The following is a 19,010-nucleotide window of genomic DNA, read 5'->3' as shown; positions in this document are numbered from 1 at the left end:
ACCATGGATGTTGTGTTTTAATCTAAGTAATAGGGAAGGGTTAGGGTTTGGGTTAGTTGAGTCTGCTGTTCAACCGTATCACTTGCTGCAAAACTAACAGGGAAGAAGGTGTCGATCTGGCAAAGTTTACACACGCCATCAATCTCCTGTGGTCAGGTGGGAACATATATGGGTGTACAATGGGCGTTTTCAAGGCCTTTAAGGTTATTCCTCTGTTTATTTAAAGTGGCTTGAACAAAAAAAAAAGAAAAAGAAAAAAAACACCATATCTTGTGAGTTCACACAGACACACAAACATTAATAAAAATCAATGAGAACTGCTGATACTTTAGGGATGGTGTTTTATGACAGCTATAAATAACAACAAAAATCTGTTGTCTCCACAATGTGGATAAGGGTGAATGGTTACATTAGACAAACGTACGTATTGATGCTACATAAGGGTAACAACCATTCATAGATGTATTTATGGCACAATCATCAGAGGACACTGTGGTTTGAGAGACTGCACAGTGAAAAGCCAACAGACATTTACAACTTAATGAGCCAGAATATGTCAAGGCTGGAGCTACCAAGGCTTTACGATCCAGCTCGGGTCCATGTGAAAAAACTGAAAACAGATTTGTCAGAACATGTATGGCTCTAACCTGAGTCCAACTCTGACTCTCGCCATCGTCGCTGCAAACTTTGATCCCGGTGGAATATTTGACTCACTGCGTCGCTCTCGCACGAAACAGTACTGGAGCCTGGGGAAATGTTGCCAATCGGCACATCCCCGGCCCACGGATTACAGGACGTAGGTCAAATTTGGCACCAGTTGGGTCAAGTGATACAACGGTGATAGAGAGTTAATGGAGGAGACAAGAGTGGTTATGATACAGAACAGGGAAAGGCTGAAACCAAGGGGGGGAAATCAAACTCAAAAGCCCCCCACAGTTCCACATTTTGAAAGGATATACACACTGGAGACATAAAGGTAATAATTACAGGATGTACAACATGTCAGCTGCATGTAGAAAACAGATGCATTCATTTGATTATTTAAAAAATATATATTTATATGCACATACTTTTTTTTTTCTTTTACAGTGGCTAAACACTCGTTTGGTATTAAAATGTGCACATTTGAATCTATTTTTTTGTCTTTAAATATAACTATGTCAATTTACACTGCTTACTTGACATTTTCCCGCAGAGATCGCAATTTAATGCGGCGATAAAGGAGCTCTGCGACAATTCAGCCTTCCGTTTGATAAAATGTAGTTTTTCTAGTGGAATGCCAAAAGTTCTTAGAGACAAAGCTAGACAACTAGGAGTTTTTAACCTGCCTCGTGTCACTTCATAAAATATAAATGTACATATATATATATCTATATATATATCTCTAAATAGATATATATAGATATAAATATACCTTAACAAAACCAAAGTGACATGAAACCCTAGATCCCTTCTTTCGACACTGGCAGAGTTGTGAGTTTTGATAAAACTCTTAAAAAAGTGGAAAAAGTAAGTCAGATGTACATTTAGTTTGTCTAAACATCAGCATCTGCTAAGTAACAGAAACACACATTTAGACTTTGTACTGTTGGGTAAAAAATAATTTAAAAAGGCCTTATATACGGTTACACATCTGCAAAACTATTTGTGTTGTGTTGCTGCTGCAGGAGAGACAGTCTGCAGTCTGCTGAGATAAGCTTTTCTCCAGTGAAGTCGTAAAAAGGTTATGCAAACAGTGTACGGATGGCCGAGAGACAGCACTGTATGCTCCTCTGTCACAGAGGACCTCAATTGCTTGGATTTGTTTGTAGTCAAGTTGTTCATTAAGAGATTACAAACTACTTCAGTCACCCAGATTTTTTAATTTCTGTACGTTTTTAAAGTGTATTTCATATTAACGACATAAATTCTTGCAAAACAATTATTCAACTTTGCGTGAATCCTGAGTAACCTTTAAAAAAATACTTGTAATCAAAAAAGGAACATGAAAGATCCGTTCATTGAATCAGCACTCCTGATCTGAATGCGACATGTTAAAACACCAGAGGACATTTCATTGATTTGAAACCAAACATTACTAAAAAGGACACACAAACACACACGAATTACATACTGAAACAATTAAAAAAAAAAAAGAAAAAAGAAAAAGTGCTCTCTTTCTCCCTGCTCATTCTCTCTGTCACATTCCTGCCAAAATATTCACACACTCAAACAAAACAGAGAACTGAGAATTAAAGGAAATAGGAAGAGAGGAAAAAAAAAAAAAGAAGAGACAGGTGGTACACATGAATAAAAGCATCAAAAATGATGCAGATATAATGCTATTAATCAGTCAACATTTCAATAATGTCTCTGTGACTGAGTCTGATACAGTGTTTCGTGTCGCCAGCAAGGAGAGAAAACTACACAAGCCAAGGCTCTGGGCCAAGATGGACTTAGTAAAGGTTCAGACAGGCACATCATTTCATACATATCTATACATATGTATGCATATATATATAAATATATATATATATATGCCTACATATGTAATTCAAAAAAATACCTGACATTGAGGCTGAAACTGTTTCAGTCTCTTGTCTTTCCATGAATGAACTGTTCACTTTGGTAAAGGGTATCAATCACTTCATGATGTCACCTGCTTCAGTATTTTTCCCCTAACTTTCATTTTCAAATATACAGGAACTGTTTTGTACCTAAAGGAGGAGTTAATGTTAAGCGCTTTGCATTCAAGGCAGCATCACAGCCAGGTTACCCTGGAGGGTAAATTAACACTGGACCCCGTCCACACTCTTCTTCTGCACCTTCCTCCTCAGTTCCGGTGCTTTTTTCTCTTTTTTTTTTTTTCTTTTTTTTTCTCTGGGTGCACTTGACTCTCCATGGGGTGAAAGTGCATAGGGGTTGGGCCCCCACCGTTGCAGTAAGGATCCGCTCACAGTAGTAAGGCCTTTTTGTTTCTCCTAAAACAATGTGACTGCTTAAGCATTTGAGTGTCTGCACAGTGAATCTTCCAACATGTGCGTGCGTGTTTGTGTGAGTGTGTGTGTTCATAAGAGAGGGAGCAAAGTGTGTTTTATGTGCATTTATCAACTGTCTGTCTTTACGTCAGTGAAAGGCAGGTGTTCGAGGGACTCGTGTCCTTACACAACTTCTTCTTCACACACTTCTACTATTTCCTTTGTCCTCCTGCTACTGGCGCTCCTCTCCCTCCTCCTCCTCCTGGATGACCTGGATGTCATCCGATGAAGACGTGGGCATGCTGTCTGGTTGCTGCTGCTGCTGTTTGCCAAGCTCTTTGCTCTTCTCCTCCTCCTCGATGATCTTCTTCCACACTTTATGGTTCTCTGTCAGGTGCTGCATGATGCAGCAGAACAACCTGCGGCGGCTTTTCCTCCTTCCTACAACAAATAAGAGGCAAACAAATGTTTAGGAATATCGGGACAGTGCGGAGTACGGCCGCTGGTCTGATGGCACCATATGTATTCGCTCTATTCTGTACATCCACTGTGTTGTGTATGAAACTCCGCTGCAGACTGGAGCCGCTGTTGATGCAGAACAGTAAGAGCATCTGTGGGTTTCAACTCTTACCTGGCGCCAGCTCATCCTCCAACTCGTCTTCCTCATCCACGTCCTCATCTGTGTCGATGTCCACCTGTCCCTCGTCATCATCTTCGTCTGATCCCGCTTCGTTAATCCAGTAGCCAGGCAGCAGACCAGCAGCATCGTAGGAGTTACACAGTGGTCCCACAATATGGGTGATGAAAGACTCCTGCAGCTTGGCCAGCTGCGGGGAGGAGCGGTCCATGAAGGGGCTGATGGGTAATCCCAATTTAGCTTCTTCATCTCCCTGCAGATTAGAGACGGACCGTTGTTAGAAACAGAGCTTTAACAATGACTTTTCATTACTTTATTCAAACTTCAGCCAGAGTTCCTCAAAATTCAACCTCCTGTAGTCTAACAATGAATCCAGCTGTGAAAGCACGGTTTCCATGGGTTCCATTCAGTATTTTCAGTACTAGCCGCATGCTCAAAATGCCGCAAAAAACTTTCAGACCTTTTTTTTCCATTTAGAAAATCGGTATTTCCTCTTTTAGAAAAAGAATTGGGCATTAGTCTAAGACAAACACTTCAAATACCTTTACCATGGTCTTTGTAGTTTCTCCAAATCTTTCTTTTTTTTTACCCTGATACTGCACAGGGACCATTGACATTACAGCTAGAGAGCAGAAGAATACCATTACTGTTGCCATTACCTACGAAGCTTTCTGAATCTGTATTATTTTGGATGTTTTCTGTGTTCCAGACGGTCAAACAGACTGTAACCATTAAGCCGTTCAGCTGCCAGATGGCCAGCTGTCTGCCCATTAAGTCACCTGACCATTATTTAGGTCACTTCCACCTGTGAATTGCTTCTTTGTTTTCATTGCATCTGGTTTTGTCTAACGGTAGAATACTGAAATTAGGTGAGCTGAAAGGATTTTTTAAAGGATCATCTTTAATCATCATATCATTCATCTACTTCTCTTGGATGCAGTGCATTCAGAAAGGCCCGTTTAAGTTTTATGCTTTTTTCTGTGCGAATCTGATGTTTTCTGATGCTTTTGTAAATTTGTCAAAGCAAAATCAATCACTTTGGTATACTGGCCAACATTAGTATCGGCACCCTCTACTTATTCCTTGGTAAAATCTTTTTTAGAGGTCTGACTGTCAGTGGTGTCAGTGAGGTTCTACTTGTCATGGAAATTAAAACACTCTCCTCAAAGGAGGTGAATCAAGTGAGACTGGAAACCCAGCACTTGTCTATTCATGTGTTTATTTAGCCCAGATCTTACAAAGGAACACCTGGTTTGTAGCGGCCAAGCGTTCATAGCGACGCAGCGTTTTGATCTTCTTATCATTAAGCAGAATTCACCCAGCGGTGGACTGTTCTTTTGTTTGTTAATAATCTTTTGAACAAGAGCTGGGTTTAGACCGCCATGACACAGCTTTGTTTTGTCTTACTGATGATGTGTTGTTATAATAGTACTTATTACACAACACGACATTAGTCGTTCCTTCCAAAGGAGCATCGCCAACGCCATCAGGGCCTGGAAAAACCACAGAAATCATAAGGACCATTGTAGATTTACTGCTCTGAGACACTGCTTTGGTTCTTGTGACCTCAGACTCTGAATAAGAAAGACCAGCTGGCGTCAAAGCGCCTAATAAACCAGCGTTGAAAAGTCATCTGGACCTCACAGATATGAATTGTCCCGAAATGCTTATTTTCTTCAATAAAAATCTCTCTTTCGGACAGATGATATTCACTTTAATTGATGAAAAGAATAAATTTGATAATAAAGCGTTGGGAGTACATCATCATCCTGAGTCATCATTATGTGACCTCAGACTCTGAATAAGAAAGACCAGCTGGAGTCAAAGTGCCTAATAAACCAGCGTTGAAAAGTCATCTGGACCTCACAGATATGAAGTGTCCCCAAATGCTTATTTTCTTCAATAAAAATCGTTCTTTTGGACAGATGACATTCACTTTAATTGATGAAAAGACTGACTCAATTTGATAATAAAGCGTTGGGAGTACATCATCATCCTGAGTCATCATTATGTGACATCAATCACACATATAAATATGATAAACCAAGAATTACATTTAACAACATTTAACAACAACATTAACATCTGCTGGTGCAGATTCGCAGTCATCTAGGTCATGGTAATCTTAGGAACTTGGATAAAGATAACTGTACTTTGTTTCTTGGATCCTGAAGATGTTTCACCTCTCGTCCAAAAGGCCTCTTCAGTTTGAACCGACGGGAGGGGAGTGTCAGGTTTATAAGCTATTGAAACCTTTTTCACACTTGAATAGGGTTGAGGTTGAGGTCACATTTGGGACACTAACTCACCTGACCGATATATGGTAGATACAAGGTGTGAGTGGTTATGAAACCACCAGGGGAGGAGGGTGAATGATGCATTTTAAGACGCCACCTCCTCCGATCGGTCTGTGTCCAGAATGAGGACATTATGTCCACCAATAAATTGTGTTACTTCTTACTGAACAGTGGGGTGTCTGCTCTCATGTAAAATTAAATTGGGACGGTTTAGGTTTGCTATATTAAAAATAAAAGCCCCAAAGTAGGAACACTATGCAACGACAAAACACTTTCCATTAACGTGATTCCATCTTGTTCAATAATGCATTTTGATCAATGAGCAAGTATTTCTTTTTTCAGCTGTGGGGGATGTCTTGTTCTTCTTTCTCTTTTTAAAATAAACCAAGAAGAGGATTTAATTCCAGTGACATACTTGAGCAGGTCGTGTTCTTAAGGTTTTGTTCAGTGTTCAGTGGATCATTTTTCATTGATCATGGATCATTATAGGATCACTATAAGAATTTGATCACCTTTGAACACCTTTTTGCACCCGTGCAGCCCTGTATCATCACACTTCAAATATCGCCTTCATGTATTCACTATGGCAGTCCTGGCCAGATGCACGCCGAACATCAAATTTATTTTACTCTCATTTCACCAAGTATTCCCCTTATAATCATCAGGATTCTCTTCATGTATTTTATAGCAAAGTTTAAAATATCCAGCTATGTACTTAAGAGAAGGATTTTTTTATTTCCTTGCTCATTCACAGCTTCTGACGTGTCTCAAAAGTCAAACTGGCGTCACTCTCGGAAGACATCCACCATGAATGGTAAACTGGCTCTTCTGTACATCCTGATCATTGTTGTGTGTGTGTTTAACATGATTTGTTGTCAGTCACTAATAATCCTGGATCCTCTTCCATTACTGTGAAGTCTCACAGTCAGTTTTTATTCTATCCCATTTATTTAGGGGCTATCAGGCTGATTAGAAATCACAGGTGTACTCGGATTCGTTCGCAGTCTCTTTCGGGGACTTTATTCTAATTGTTAAAAAGAGAATAGTTCACTGAATGAGTGTGAAACCCAATGCAATGTTTAAAACTGTATTTCTTAATCTTTTGAATCCCTTTACACCAGCAAACTTTTGCATTGCAGAGGGAAGAAGAAAATGTCACTGCTGTGTGTTATGGTTTTCATTTCTCTATCTGGGGATTGTTCTTGCTTAGTTTATTGACAACATAGGTGTTTAGATGAGGGTGAGGTTGTTCAAAGGGTGCGTTAGGCAAAACTGTTAGTGAAGATATTCGTTTATTCTTTTGTTTGAAGGTGTTTGTTCTCATTTGAAAAGAATATGACAACATCTTATTGAAGGCCTTGCTTTAAAGAAGATCAAATGTCAAAATATAGTGAAAAGGGTAATGGAACACACTTTGATCCGTTCGCAGAAGGTTTGTACCTGCTCATAAAACTCATTGACGATGCCTTCTGTCCACTTCAGGTGCAAGTCACGGACTTTGGCCGGTCCATTGATATCTGCCAGCTTGATACACACTTGGCACACCAGAAGTCTGTCATTTTCATTAGTCCAGTCAATTCCTGGGCTATTCACATCGTTCACCTGTCAACAAACAAAGACGGGTGCTTTATTATTACTCGTTAAACAATAGAGAATGTGAAGGTATGTCCCACGGGGTTTAATATTGGGAAAGGAGTTTCTTGTTATCTGCACCTGCCACCATTGTTGCCTGCTTGGCTTTGGTGTTTACTTTGGGTAAGAAGGTGGTTAAAATCCTGTGTGGCAAGAAGGGTAGAAATGGAGAACTGAAAAGAGGACGGACAAGGATCGTACTGAGAGACAGCATCGATCCACACACTGACCCCGATATGTTGCGACTCTGTGTAAGATCTACAAACTTAATAAAGTAAACCAATTCAAGCACTTTGCAATACCTTCAGCTGTGTGTTGCTTTTATGAAGTTGTGGGCTGTTGTAGGAGAATATAATATAATAAGGATTCGTTATAGTCTTGGAACTTGTCTTAAATTTGCAGTTGACAGACATTTTTCCTTCTATCGAACAGGAATTGGGCTGAGACGTATCCTGAAAGTTGGTCTGCAAGGCCCGTGCATTCAGAAAACAAAAGCCATTACAATACGATGTATCAAAAAACTACCCAAAATTCAATGCAGTGTGAGGTCATCTTCACATTCTCTATTAATCCAGCAATCATCATGCTGTGGGGAATAAACAGGCTCCTGGAATAAACATTATTCTAACATCCTCTTGATGCTTGAATTAAAATATATTAATATAATGCCAGAGAAAAACAAAAAAACAATAAATATCTAGAAATGTGTGATTCTAATCAATCTGCGATGGATTCATCATTTCAGACCTTGGTGTTGAACTCAGCCAGAAAGTCAAAGTGCTTCTTGAGGTCAGTGGCTAGTATTGCCTCGATGACGAGGAAGCGAAAACGCTTGAATTCCACGTGATCTAGATTGATCAGGAAGTTGTACTCTGGCTGGGACAGGTAGAGGCTCCAGGCAGATGCAGCGTGGTGGTTCTCCAGCACTGAGCGGTCATTGTACAGCACCGCCTACAGTAGGAAGAAAGGGAAAAAACCCAGTGGTGAGACAAGGGGAAAAAAATTCCTAATATTTCATCAAAAATATCTTACTTTCTTACATAATGCATCAGCATGTGGGTTACACAACTTTTAATGGATTTTTTAAAAAGCAAGCACTCAATAAATAAGATAAAAGGACATGAGGGTATTTGGTTATGAAAGAGCTATGAAAGGCTCAGGCGTATGTATAGAGCGAGGGATGAGCAGGTTAAAAGCAGTTGCATGGACGTGAGATACAAAGAAAGACATAAGATCCTTTGAGCAAACTATATGGTTGTCAAACCCACAATTAGCAATCAATAGGTTCAAGGTCCTTCTTCTTTCTTTTAACCCACTTTCCTCGGACTAAACCGAGACAGCGCGTCTGCTATCGCTGGACAGATTGATGAAATACAATATTTAAACTGGGGCAAGTGGTTAACCATTTAATCTTTCATTTGCAAGACAGACCACAATGTAGAGCACGCTGGGATTAGCTGGCCACGTGTTGAGGAGCTAATGTTGCATATGACTTCCATTAGCGACGCGGTTAGTGGAGATAATGTTACTATGTCTGAGGACATAAAGTGACAGCAAACAGCAGCTGAGCAGGAACCCGACTTTGTGTTTTGAAGCACGTCAAGAAAAGAGGAAGATGTTGACTCAAGTTAAAGATTAACAGTCAAACCAGACACTTAAAACATCAGGACAAACCCCACAGACAACGTTAGGCAGCCAAAGTAAAACTGAAGTATGTTTAAGATCACGTATATATGCATTGTTTACTATCTGACCCTATCAGCAATATAGTTACACTGTTTTATGTCTATTTTTTTTTCCAAGTATAAAAACTTTGTTCCATTCAAAAGGACTTAACGCTGGGAGTGTCGAACTTTAATTAATTCGGGAAATGTTTACTGAGCTCAACAATCAAATGGGAAGTGGAATAATAGAGTTCTATACAATCTGACTTCTTTCTGTAACCTGCTGGTCATTAGACAGAATGCAGGTTTAAGCTTCGTTTTTCAGGCTCCTAACCATTTAAAGGTTAAGCGGGCACTTGTTTAACATGTGCCTTGACCTGCAACGGTACTTAAAACTGAGAGACACAAAATGCCCGGCTCGTAAAAAAGGAACTGTGGAATCTGAAATGTCAAAGTTATGGTTAAAGCATCTTGCAACTCAGGTAACTGATTAACACGCAGGTTTTTTGGTGGGTTGGAAAACCCCACAGTAAACACTTGACCTCCTCATCAATAGCACTAGGGGGCAAATTCTAATTAGCTGACAGTATGGAATAGTTTTTAAACATCAAGCATCTCATCTGAAGAAATGCAGCATTAGCACAACTTGAAAATGATTGCAGAGATACTTGTGGATGTTTTGTACAAAAATGCCGGGGATTTTCAAACTATACCTATGCAGAAATGGTGGGGATGTTATTATAGCTAGCATCTTGTCATTAAAAATGCTCCATAATAAGAGCAAAGAATTTGAAAAAGCATATTTACTTACATATTTACTTGTTTTAAACATCCTCATGAGCATTTCTGTATCATTGTTTTAAATTCACTTGGTGCACTTGAACGCAGCATGACGTCATCGTGTTCTTAACTGAGGTCATGGACTCTCAACATTGAGCACGGATTATGTTCCCAAAAGCACAGTTTATAAACTGAAAGCGCAGATTAGCGAACGGCTCTATTTTTTTCTTCATCTGACCCCAGCAGCCTCTGTAATGCCGTCCAGAAGGCGTTGAGTCAGCTTTACGTCTGCGGCTGTTTTGATGCTGAATGAGTTTCCTCCTCACAGGGACCACCAGGGCTTAGTTTGCGGGGTGCTTTGTCAGATTTGAAGTAGCTTCACAGCTAACCTGGGCCCAATTAGCAATATACTGCTATGTTGATTTTTTTTTAAACTAGCGGCTCTATCTACCTAAAACTGGGAGAGAAACGGAATCAGTGCAGTTGTATTGGGGTTATTTCCTTTTTGCTTTGTGTGACAAAAAATGTTGACTGTAAAGAATAACTTCCTTGAAAACGCAATCATCTAAATTGATGAGTAGCGTGTTTGACTCCCCCCCTAAACTGGCCTCTTCTGTACTGCAGCAGAAAGACAGTCATGTGAATGTGTGTATATACACACAAGGCTCGTCTACTGCCAAGACGCCAGTGTTTTGCTCATTTACTTTCGGGCGGCTGGTTTTCAAAGAAAAACACACATGCTCCTGTTGGAGGTCAGGCTGAAGACTCTTGCAAACAAAGACCCTTTATGCTGAGTTGACAACTGGGATTACAGTGATAAATGGTGATGCTGCTAATTTCTTAGAGGAGGTTCATTTTGACGGCTTGGACGACTCCTGTGGCGATCTAACGATTAATGTGGCCAGTTAGCCAATGTGTTTGCACAGTGCTGGATGGACATTGTGCTGTCAACTGGCAGATGTCATCAAAACACCAAGATTCTCTCCGCAAAGTGTAATCTTATAATAATAAATGCTATAATCTGCATACACTCCGTCTTCACCAAATCATTTTGGAAAATTCTGGTAAGATTTGCATTAGTGTGTTTATATTCTGAACTGTGACAATCTGCAGTAGATGCTGTGGGTTACCTGAGGTGCATTAGTGGCTACTAAAAAGGCATTTGTGCGACCAGGGTGGTCATAGTCGTGCATTGCAGCTGCTACATAAAGGGCCATGAGCTCCAGGGCAGGTATGTTCCAGGCCAGGCAGCCATAGCTGTCATCTGAAATTGAGGAGCTCTTAGAGGAGGCGTAGGATATCCTGCCAGGAGAAATTCCACTATCTGAATCTGGAACAAAACAAACAAGATGGATGATTTTTTTTTTTTTTTTTTTGCGTCCCAGATATTTTAGAGCTGAAACGTGGAAATCTCTGCATTTTAAACCAAACAGTCTGCATTCCTTTAAGTGAATGATAAAGCAGAAGGAGGACACTTTAAGAACCACAGACAGAATTGGTCGGTATTATTTCATTTTGAATATTAGATGATGTGAAAGGATGTCCTCAAGAACCCCACTGGCATTTACCTGTGTCACTCCCCGTTACATGCTCACTGTGGATCTGCTGGAACCCAGGAATTGGTCGAGTGGTCAGGTACCAAACAGCATGGAGCACATCAGTAGCATGGACCCGGTTGTGATCTGTGTGTTTTAACCCAGCAGTACAAATTAAATGCCTTAGAAACAGTAACTCATAGGGTACAGCTAACTAAAACTTCACAGATGATGCACAGAAACACCTTGAGATAACACGTAAAAATCGTGTCTATCTTTGAATCTTTTTTTTTTTTATCACAGCACAGTGTAGCACTCACAGGGAATGTCTCTGTAGCCATTTTCCAGAGCACAGAAGTATGACATGAACTCCCTCACAGGGATCTTGAAGATCTCAAATAGACACATGTCCTTGAAAAGTGTGTATGTCACCTGGGGAAACACAAGTCAGGATTAATGACGCCCCCAATCTGGAAGCGAAGTTCACAATTTCACACTGCTTCTGTGGAAAGAAGTAATAAAAGTTGAACAGTTGCGCGTTTACATTTCCAGCGCTCTGCAGTACAACGGTGTAGGTCATATCTCTGTCCTGAAGGGATTTATGAAAGTGGAGATGTGCTGAAGCCCACTCCACCTGGAGACTGTGTCTAATCTTTTAAGATTAAGTTCTTCCGATTTCATCTCTTCTCAGGGCTGCGTGGAGCTATGACACAACTTAGTTCCTTACTTTGGTCACCCAAAGACACAGGAAGTTAAAATTCTTAACAAAACTAGTTATTTATTAAGAGCTTTTAAAGCAAAGAAAAATTTAACTTTTTCTGCGATTGTGGCAAATTGCAGTTCACAGACCTGCTTTTTTTGGGGATGTTTTTAATCATTTTCTTCAGCGTAAGGCCTTCCACGGCATGAGAGGAACCATCTGTGATGCAACCATTTGGTAACAGGTCTCACAGCAATAAACAGAAGTTGTTGTTTGAGGAGCTCCTCGGTGCCCATAATCCTTAAAGAGCTCCTCAAACTGTTTGGTCTGAGTACACTTAAAAGTTGCATCCTTTAAACTCAAAGAATTTATGACAGGCTAATGATTTGCCTTCACACAGTGACAACAGATGATTGTTATACTAACATAGCTGAGGATCCGTCCAGTCTTCCCTCCTGTTTTGTCTACTAAGTCGAAGATTTGGAAGTTCCACGTGTTCATCCTCTCCATTAGAGTCTCGTGGTCATCCAGCATGGGGTCTAGCCTTAACTCCTGTTCACCCTGGAGACAACCACCAAATAAATCCACAGGTTTAACAAAGGCAGTTTTACAGAGGAGGGCTGCACCAATTCAGCTTCGTAGTAACATTAGGAATTCTTGAGCTGCAGTGCCCCTCCGAAATAGCCAGATGAGAGCTTGTTCTTGTGAAACATACATGTCAGAACATCCCACAGAGGAAAAATGTGGTAAACATGTTCTCTCCACAAGCATTAAACAAAACTACCAGGATGGTCTACCTCGTTGCATAAAGATCCAAACATCTGTTAGCGTATAGACTGCGAGAGTACAGGTGGTTTTTACGTTAGTACGAGGGATTTGGGTAAAACACAAAAAAACTGTAGAAGAAGAGGAGAATTCAGCCTGAAATGTGCAGCCAATGGTAGATTCATACCCACAGTCTTCATCCAAGGAGTCAGACTATAAAAAAATGACCACATGTCTGTAATTTCCAAATACAAATATGAACCATACAGACCAATGACAGCAACCTTGGGATTAAAGGCTCTTGTTAGTTGAAAGTCTCTTCTTTCACAATGTTTAATGCTGATCAAAATAATTACAGATTAGACTAACTGTAGTCTTTCTACAGAAACCAAAAGATGCCAGAGTGTGGGCTCAATTCTCGAGGTGAACACACAGTTTATGGGCCGAATCATGCTCTGACGTACACGTACAGACAACTCTTGGCACCGTGGCTAATGGTTGTTCTTATTATAGAAGCAGACTGGAGTTTGCTTGAAAGACCGTACATTAAGGAGGAGATCAGCAGCAACAGAAAGAGAAGATTACAAATCAAGTCAAGATTCAAACGCACTTACGAATAACTGCACTTTTGCTACAAGCTGGTGGCTATTAACGCCAGTGTTCGTATGCAAAATATGAAACTATATGCTCACCAACTGAGGCTATTGCTTTACAAAAATTATTATCTAAACGCACGAAAAACAGCTCAGGTCGGAGGGACAAACATCCACAGTCGAACAGCTGTTCCACCTCCTGCGCAGCGCAGGATAATTATAAAAAGCTGAATCTCTCTGATCAAGCACACCTCCGATTTCTGAGTCTGCTGGTCTGTGCTCGTGCTCTTCTCCGTCTCCTCCGCTGCCAGCCCCTGGTCTACTCTAGCATCAGGCCTTCCGTCTCCAGATGCATCCACCTCCGGACTCTCCTCCCTGATGAGAGGTTCCCCAGTGAAGTCCGGCCCCTCACCTCCTGTGTATAAACACATACGACACCATGTAATGCCAAGACGTCATCAAAAAGAGGCTCGAAAAAAAATGCTCGGTTGCCGCTCCTCCTTAAATGTGACGCTAAATTTCACCAGACGTTAAAGCATTACATACAAAAACTGAATTGTTTTTCAAATTGCCGTAGAAGTGACTGAAAAATAAACTTTAAACTAGCACCAATGCCTTGTAGCTTCAGAAGCAACAGTGGCTAATGCTATTGAAGTGATTCAGCAAACTTTTGTTGAAAAGATTTGTTCCGATTCATTATTCATGTTCGTGTCTTTGCCTAATACTGTAACAACTTGCAGTATTCTTGGAGTCCAGCAGAGAGCAGCGTTAAATCCTTAAAACACAGACAGAAGTGTTTCTCTTTCAAACATCTAATATCAGATCACCGAACAGGATTGTCTGCCATGACTGCATTCCTCTTCATAATGTGCATGAAGTGTGTTTGTACCTGAGCGCCTGCGTTGAGTCTCGCTGGTAAATGCTTGATGAGACTCCGCCCCGTCACCGCTGGAAACCCCCTTGAGCATCTGACGGCCACAGCTATGACAGACAATCCCAGACGAGGCCAATTACGATACGTAACTCGAATGTGCTGGTTTAACTAACACAAAAACGCCCCTTCAGGCCCGGCGGCTCTCACCTGGTACAGAGAGGGAAGGCAGAGCTGCGAAAGGCCTGCTGGAAATCTGTGGAGATGTTTGGGTAGCCCAAGGGCTTGTGCAGGTTCAGATTGACACTCGGCTTTTTCAGGAAGTCTGCCGTGTCTGGGAACTCCACAGGCGACCGAGTGACGAGGGACGACGATGAACCCGTACTTAGTGCCGGAGGACTGTGGCTCGGTGAAGTGACTGGGCTCAGGCTGGGCGATGTGCCTAGAGAGGATGAAGGGAGTTCAGGGAAAGATAATACAACAGCACCAAGTTAAATGAGCAGTTAAACAACACACAGTGAGTTTGTGGAGTTAGGCCTCACCTGCTCTTCTGGGCCCAGCGTGGTATGTGAGGGTGACAGAGGAAGACCTCTGTTTGGGAATGGTCAGCAGGTTTGCGTTGGGCCCGTTGGACAGACTTGAGCTGGAGAGCAAAAGACAACTCATTCAACTCATCTCTCACTAAAGTTTCAGCATTATAATGTATAACCGTCTCACTATCAGATGTTTAGCCTCATCTGATGAACAAAGTTGCACTATTTTCTTAGACGTTGGTAAACTAACACTAAAACTAGAAGAACGTGGTCTTACAGCACCAGTCCTCTGCTGCCATCTTGTGGACATATACTGTACGGACACTGCATCCCATTGTCCAAATGAAGCACTGTTGTATCGTCTTATTCCAGAAATAAAATTTCTCTCAGCGCATTTGAACAGCAATTACCATTACTACAATCTGATTCAACTGATAGCTTGTATGTGTTTTTTTTTTACTCTGAGTAAACACCGCCACTCTCACATGGGAACAACCCCTGCTTTTGATTTCTCTGTACACGGCACAAACACAATGAAAGGAAATGATGAAACACAATTTCTCCCAGTTTCTTGTTTGTGGTTAACACTGCAATATTCAAACTGCCTCTCAGTCTCACTCTTTGGCTCTTCAGACTCACACAAACAGTTTAAAGTCACAGCAAAGCATATCAAAACTGCAAGCGGTTGTTTGTTGTTGTCAAAATGCAAAGGATGACCTCTCCGTGTCCCACGTGTTAACCTCAATAAATATGTGTTCATAAATATTTGGATACTCACAAATTTGTATTATTTCCCTCCCTTGTGATGATTTGCCAGGACTTTATTACAACTATCTCCAGCTATCTTTTTCTGCCTTTAGTTTATCAAGAGCAGGCAAAATGCAGCTTGATTAGCCTGAGCTTTGCTTCATTTGGTTAAATCTGAGCGCACAATATACCATTTACAGTTGTCTTCCTCGGTCTTCTGCCACCAATAAACAATCAGTGCCTTTGGAAGCTGAACGTGTCCATGTCATCATGCTGCCTCCAAGCCTACAGGAGATGTTGAATGTTTTTTTTTTCCTTCGAGAACAACCTTAACTTGACTTTTTCCAGATATTTTGGCAAAATCTACTTTGCCCTCTATATTTTCAAAGCTTTTGATTGGTTTCCATCTTTGCTCTCATGGAGCATTCTCTTTATGGAACACTTGGATAATAATGTGTTAACCTGCCGAATAGTGTTCCTGACTTGGCTGGATGTTTTCCTTTATCATATAATTAAAGCATTGTCCAATCATCCACCATTGTTGCCTTTAATGGACGTAACCCTGTTTTATGCTGCCAAACTCATCGCTGCGTTTTCTCTTTTTCGTGGAAAAAGTGTTTCGAATCTAAATGCTGCTCTCTGATGGATTTGATTTGTATTTGCAGTCTTATGGTGGCCTGTTTCATGTGCATCAAGGGCTCTTTTGTCCACACGGTGTGGGTTCACAGCAGCAGCCTCTAAATAGAAATGTCCCTCCTTCAAACCTTTTACCCGATTAATTAATGAGGAAATAACAAAGGGATAAGCTCACTCACACCTGTCTATGAAACCCTTTTTTGAGTCAATTGTCCAACTACTTCCAAGCCCTGGAACAACAGGTATCTGCATATTAAAGAGTCGTATTAAATAAATGCTTCCACCAACGTGGATGTTAATACCCTCAAAAGAGCATATTTGTTACACAATATTACTTAACTTACCTTATATTTAGTTAAAAACACAAATCAGATTTATTGTTAAATTTCACTGAGTATGATTTCTGTTTTCCACTACTTTAGGACTTTCTCACACCCTCACATCACAGCCTCATGAGCACGACCCAAACTGTAGCTCAGCCACATCCTTTAAGTAAGCTGTAACACTGATCCACGACAAAGTCTGTGCTTTCTTGTAGCTACCTGGTGACGCTGAGGTCTGAGTGGGGTCTCTTTCCATTATTACGCTCCCAGCGTGAAGAGACGGAGTCGAGAGGAGGGAGCACAGAGGGTGTGGAGGAGGTGGAACTCCGCCTGGGCTGAGGGGTGGGGAGGCTGTTTCTGCTGCTTAAACCCTGTGAAGCAGAGGAAGTTTCCAGTGTAAAATGTATGCCTGAGTCACAAAATGATGATGCTGTCACACAAATATTATTGCACTTTAAAGTTAAAGAATGTCTGGAAACTGGAATTTCATAATCCACAGCGAAGCCGGAGAAAATAATCCAAACTGTTTTCAATATTATGGAGGTAAAAATGACAAATTAAGAAATAGTAAATGTGTTGAGTAAGCAGCCCCTGGACAACCTTTTCCACCTGCAGTGGAGCTTTTTCCAACTTGCCTGCATCACTGATAAATAATAATTTGGTTGTGAACAGATAATGTAGTGAAATTGACAAAACTTCTATTTGATTTGAGAGGAAAAACGCCACATGGTAAAGTATGAGTTATCACGGGGACCAAATATGTCCATCACCTTGCATCCTTCCTTTCAAATGAAACAGTGGTTTGATATATCTGTCGGCACTCCGTCTGTATCATGTTGGAAGAAGATTAGAAGATCTCTGCCTGCTGATTCCACATCTCATCTTCATTATCGATTTTGGACTTTAGTGTCACGGATTTGAATGCTTGCTTCTTTCAAAAAATGTACTGATAGGTTTGAGCGAAGCGTGAAGATAACGGGCCCCTAACAGGAAGGACACAGGCAGATGATGACCCGCGCAGTTTGCTTTCCTTGTGGTTATGATGGCTATGAGGCAGGCTTGAACTCTCGTCTCTCGCTCAAACAAGACACACACCCACATACACACACACACACACACATACTCTCACTCCCCCTTTTGTTTTGTGAAAAAATATTGTAACAATCAAAGAAATAAAGTCGCAGGCCGTATTTTCAAGTCACACCGGTGCGCCGAGCTGTAAAATACTGTCGCTGTTTCTCCAAAAACGCTCGCAAAATGCGACTAAGGGGTCACAGTCTGGAGCTCTTGGAAGGATAAAAAAAAAAGTAAAGTTAGCGCTGAACGTCAGCTAGTTTCCGTGCAGAGAGGGGAGACGCTGTGTGTCTGTCTGTCTGCAGCCGTGCTGTGTGAAGATGTCCGCTGCAGGAGGCCATGGCGGCACCATTGATATCAGTGCTGTCTCAAATCAGTATCTAATTAGATACGAAATGTTAGAGTCAGCGCGCATCTGAGTTTTTGACAACAATCTTGAAAACTTGGGCCAAATTAAGACTGATTACATTACAGCATCATAAGGTGCTAATCAAATACATGATTGGTGTTCCAGTGGTACTACCTTCCACTGATTCTTTGATATGACCAGCAACTCTTGCACAAACCATCAATATGAAATCCCGCAGTCAATAGCAGAGCACTTGTACCCACCTTAATACTTTTCCTGTCACTCCTCTCCACAGAGTCTTCGGCTTCTACCGAGTAGAAACCTGGGAAGGGGGTGAAGGGGTTGACCCTGGGGCGGCATGAGCCCGAAAACGTCCCCAAGAGGCTGGAGATGCTGCGCAGAGACGCAGCGGTGTTCGGCGACAGAGACGAGTCTATCAGCAGGTCTGACACCAGATTCCTGGCCTCGTTGATGACCGAGAGATCCACGCCGTTGCCGCTCACTGCACCCTGGCGCATGAACACATACATCAGACAGGCCGGGCAGCAGAGCAGCATCAGTGTTGCACAGTACCTGAACGCTGTTTTTTCCCAAATGTTTGAGTGTTCCTCTAATATTAGCAGAAGGAAAACAGTGACAAAACTGAAAAGGTGTCTTTCTATCTTTCGGGAATCCAATTTTTCAAAGCTAATTTCTATCCTCCTCTGCTGTTGCCTCCTAATCCCTTGTTCTCTTCCTCTGGTGTCTTACCAACAAGATGGAAGCAGCAGCTTCGGTATTTTTTTGGGAGGGAAACAGACGTGATTTAAATTCCATCTGGAAAGTGAAGAGCTATGCTAATATCTAAAGTCATGGTCCCATAAATGGTAAAGAGCAGTCTATCGCAGTGTGTAATCCTTGCTTTTTTTAGGGCAGGT

General features: G+C 41.3%; 1 protein-coding gene across 1 annotated transcript in view; it reads right to left on the bottom strand.

Annotated features, from left to right (window-relative positions):
• Window positions 1–324: 324 nt before the first annotated feature.
• pde3b (phosphodiesterase 3B) overlaps window positions 325–19,010 on the bottom strand; it is a 51,564-nt gene continuing 32,878 nt past the window's right edge. The window contains exons 3-16 of the mRNA XM_072380637.1: window positions 18,357–18,602; window positions 16,890–17,041; window positions 14,974–15,074; window positions 14,642–14,873; window positions 14,450–14,541; window positions 13,812–13,975; window positions 12,629–12,763; window positions 11,823–11,934; window positions 11,536–11,649; window positions 11,098–11,297; window positions 8,271–8,474; window positions 7,332–7,493; window positions 3,589–3,847; window positions 325–3,398 (exon numbers count right to left, since the gene is read on the bottom strand). Of these exons, the coding sequence (XP_072236738.1) occupies window positions 3,190–3,398; window positions 3,589–3,847; window positions 7,332–7,493; window positions 8,271–8,474; window positions 11,098–11,297; window positions 11,536–11,649; window positions 11,823–11,934; window positions 12,629–12,763; window positions 13,812–13,975; window positions 14,450–14,541; window positions 14,642–14,873; window positions 14,974–15,074; window positions 16,890–17,041; window positions 18,357–18,602 (2,382 nt within the window). The 3' untranslated portion in view covers window positions 325–3,189. The remainder of the gene's footprint in view (window positions 3,399–3,588; window positions 3,848–7,331; window positions 7,494–8,270; window positions 8,475–11,097; window positions 11,298–11,535; window positions 11,650–11,822; window positions 11,935–12,628; window positions 12,764–13,811; window positions 13,976–14,449; window positions 14,542–14,641; window positions 14,874–14,973; window positions 15,075–16,889; window positions 17,042–18,356; window positions 18,603–19,010) is intronic.

Source organism: Leuresthes tenuis, unplaced genomic scaffold (genome assembly GCF_036924035.1).
Source record: "Leuresthes tenuis unplaced genomic scaffold, fLeuTen1.0.hap1 SCAF_2, whole genome shotgun sequence".
Classification (NCBI taxonomy): Eukaryota; Metazoa; Chordata; class Actinopteri; order Atheriniformes; family Atherinopsidae; genus Leuresthes; species Leuresthes tenuis.
Note: the sequence above shows the minus strand (reverse complement) of the source record. Positions and strands in the feature narration are given on the sequence as shown.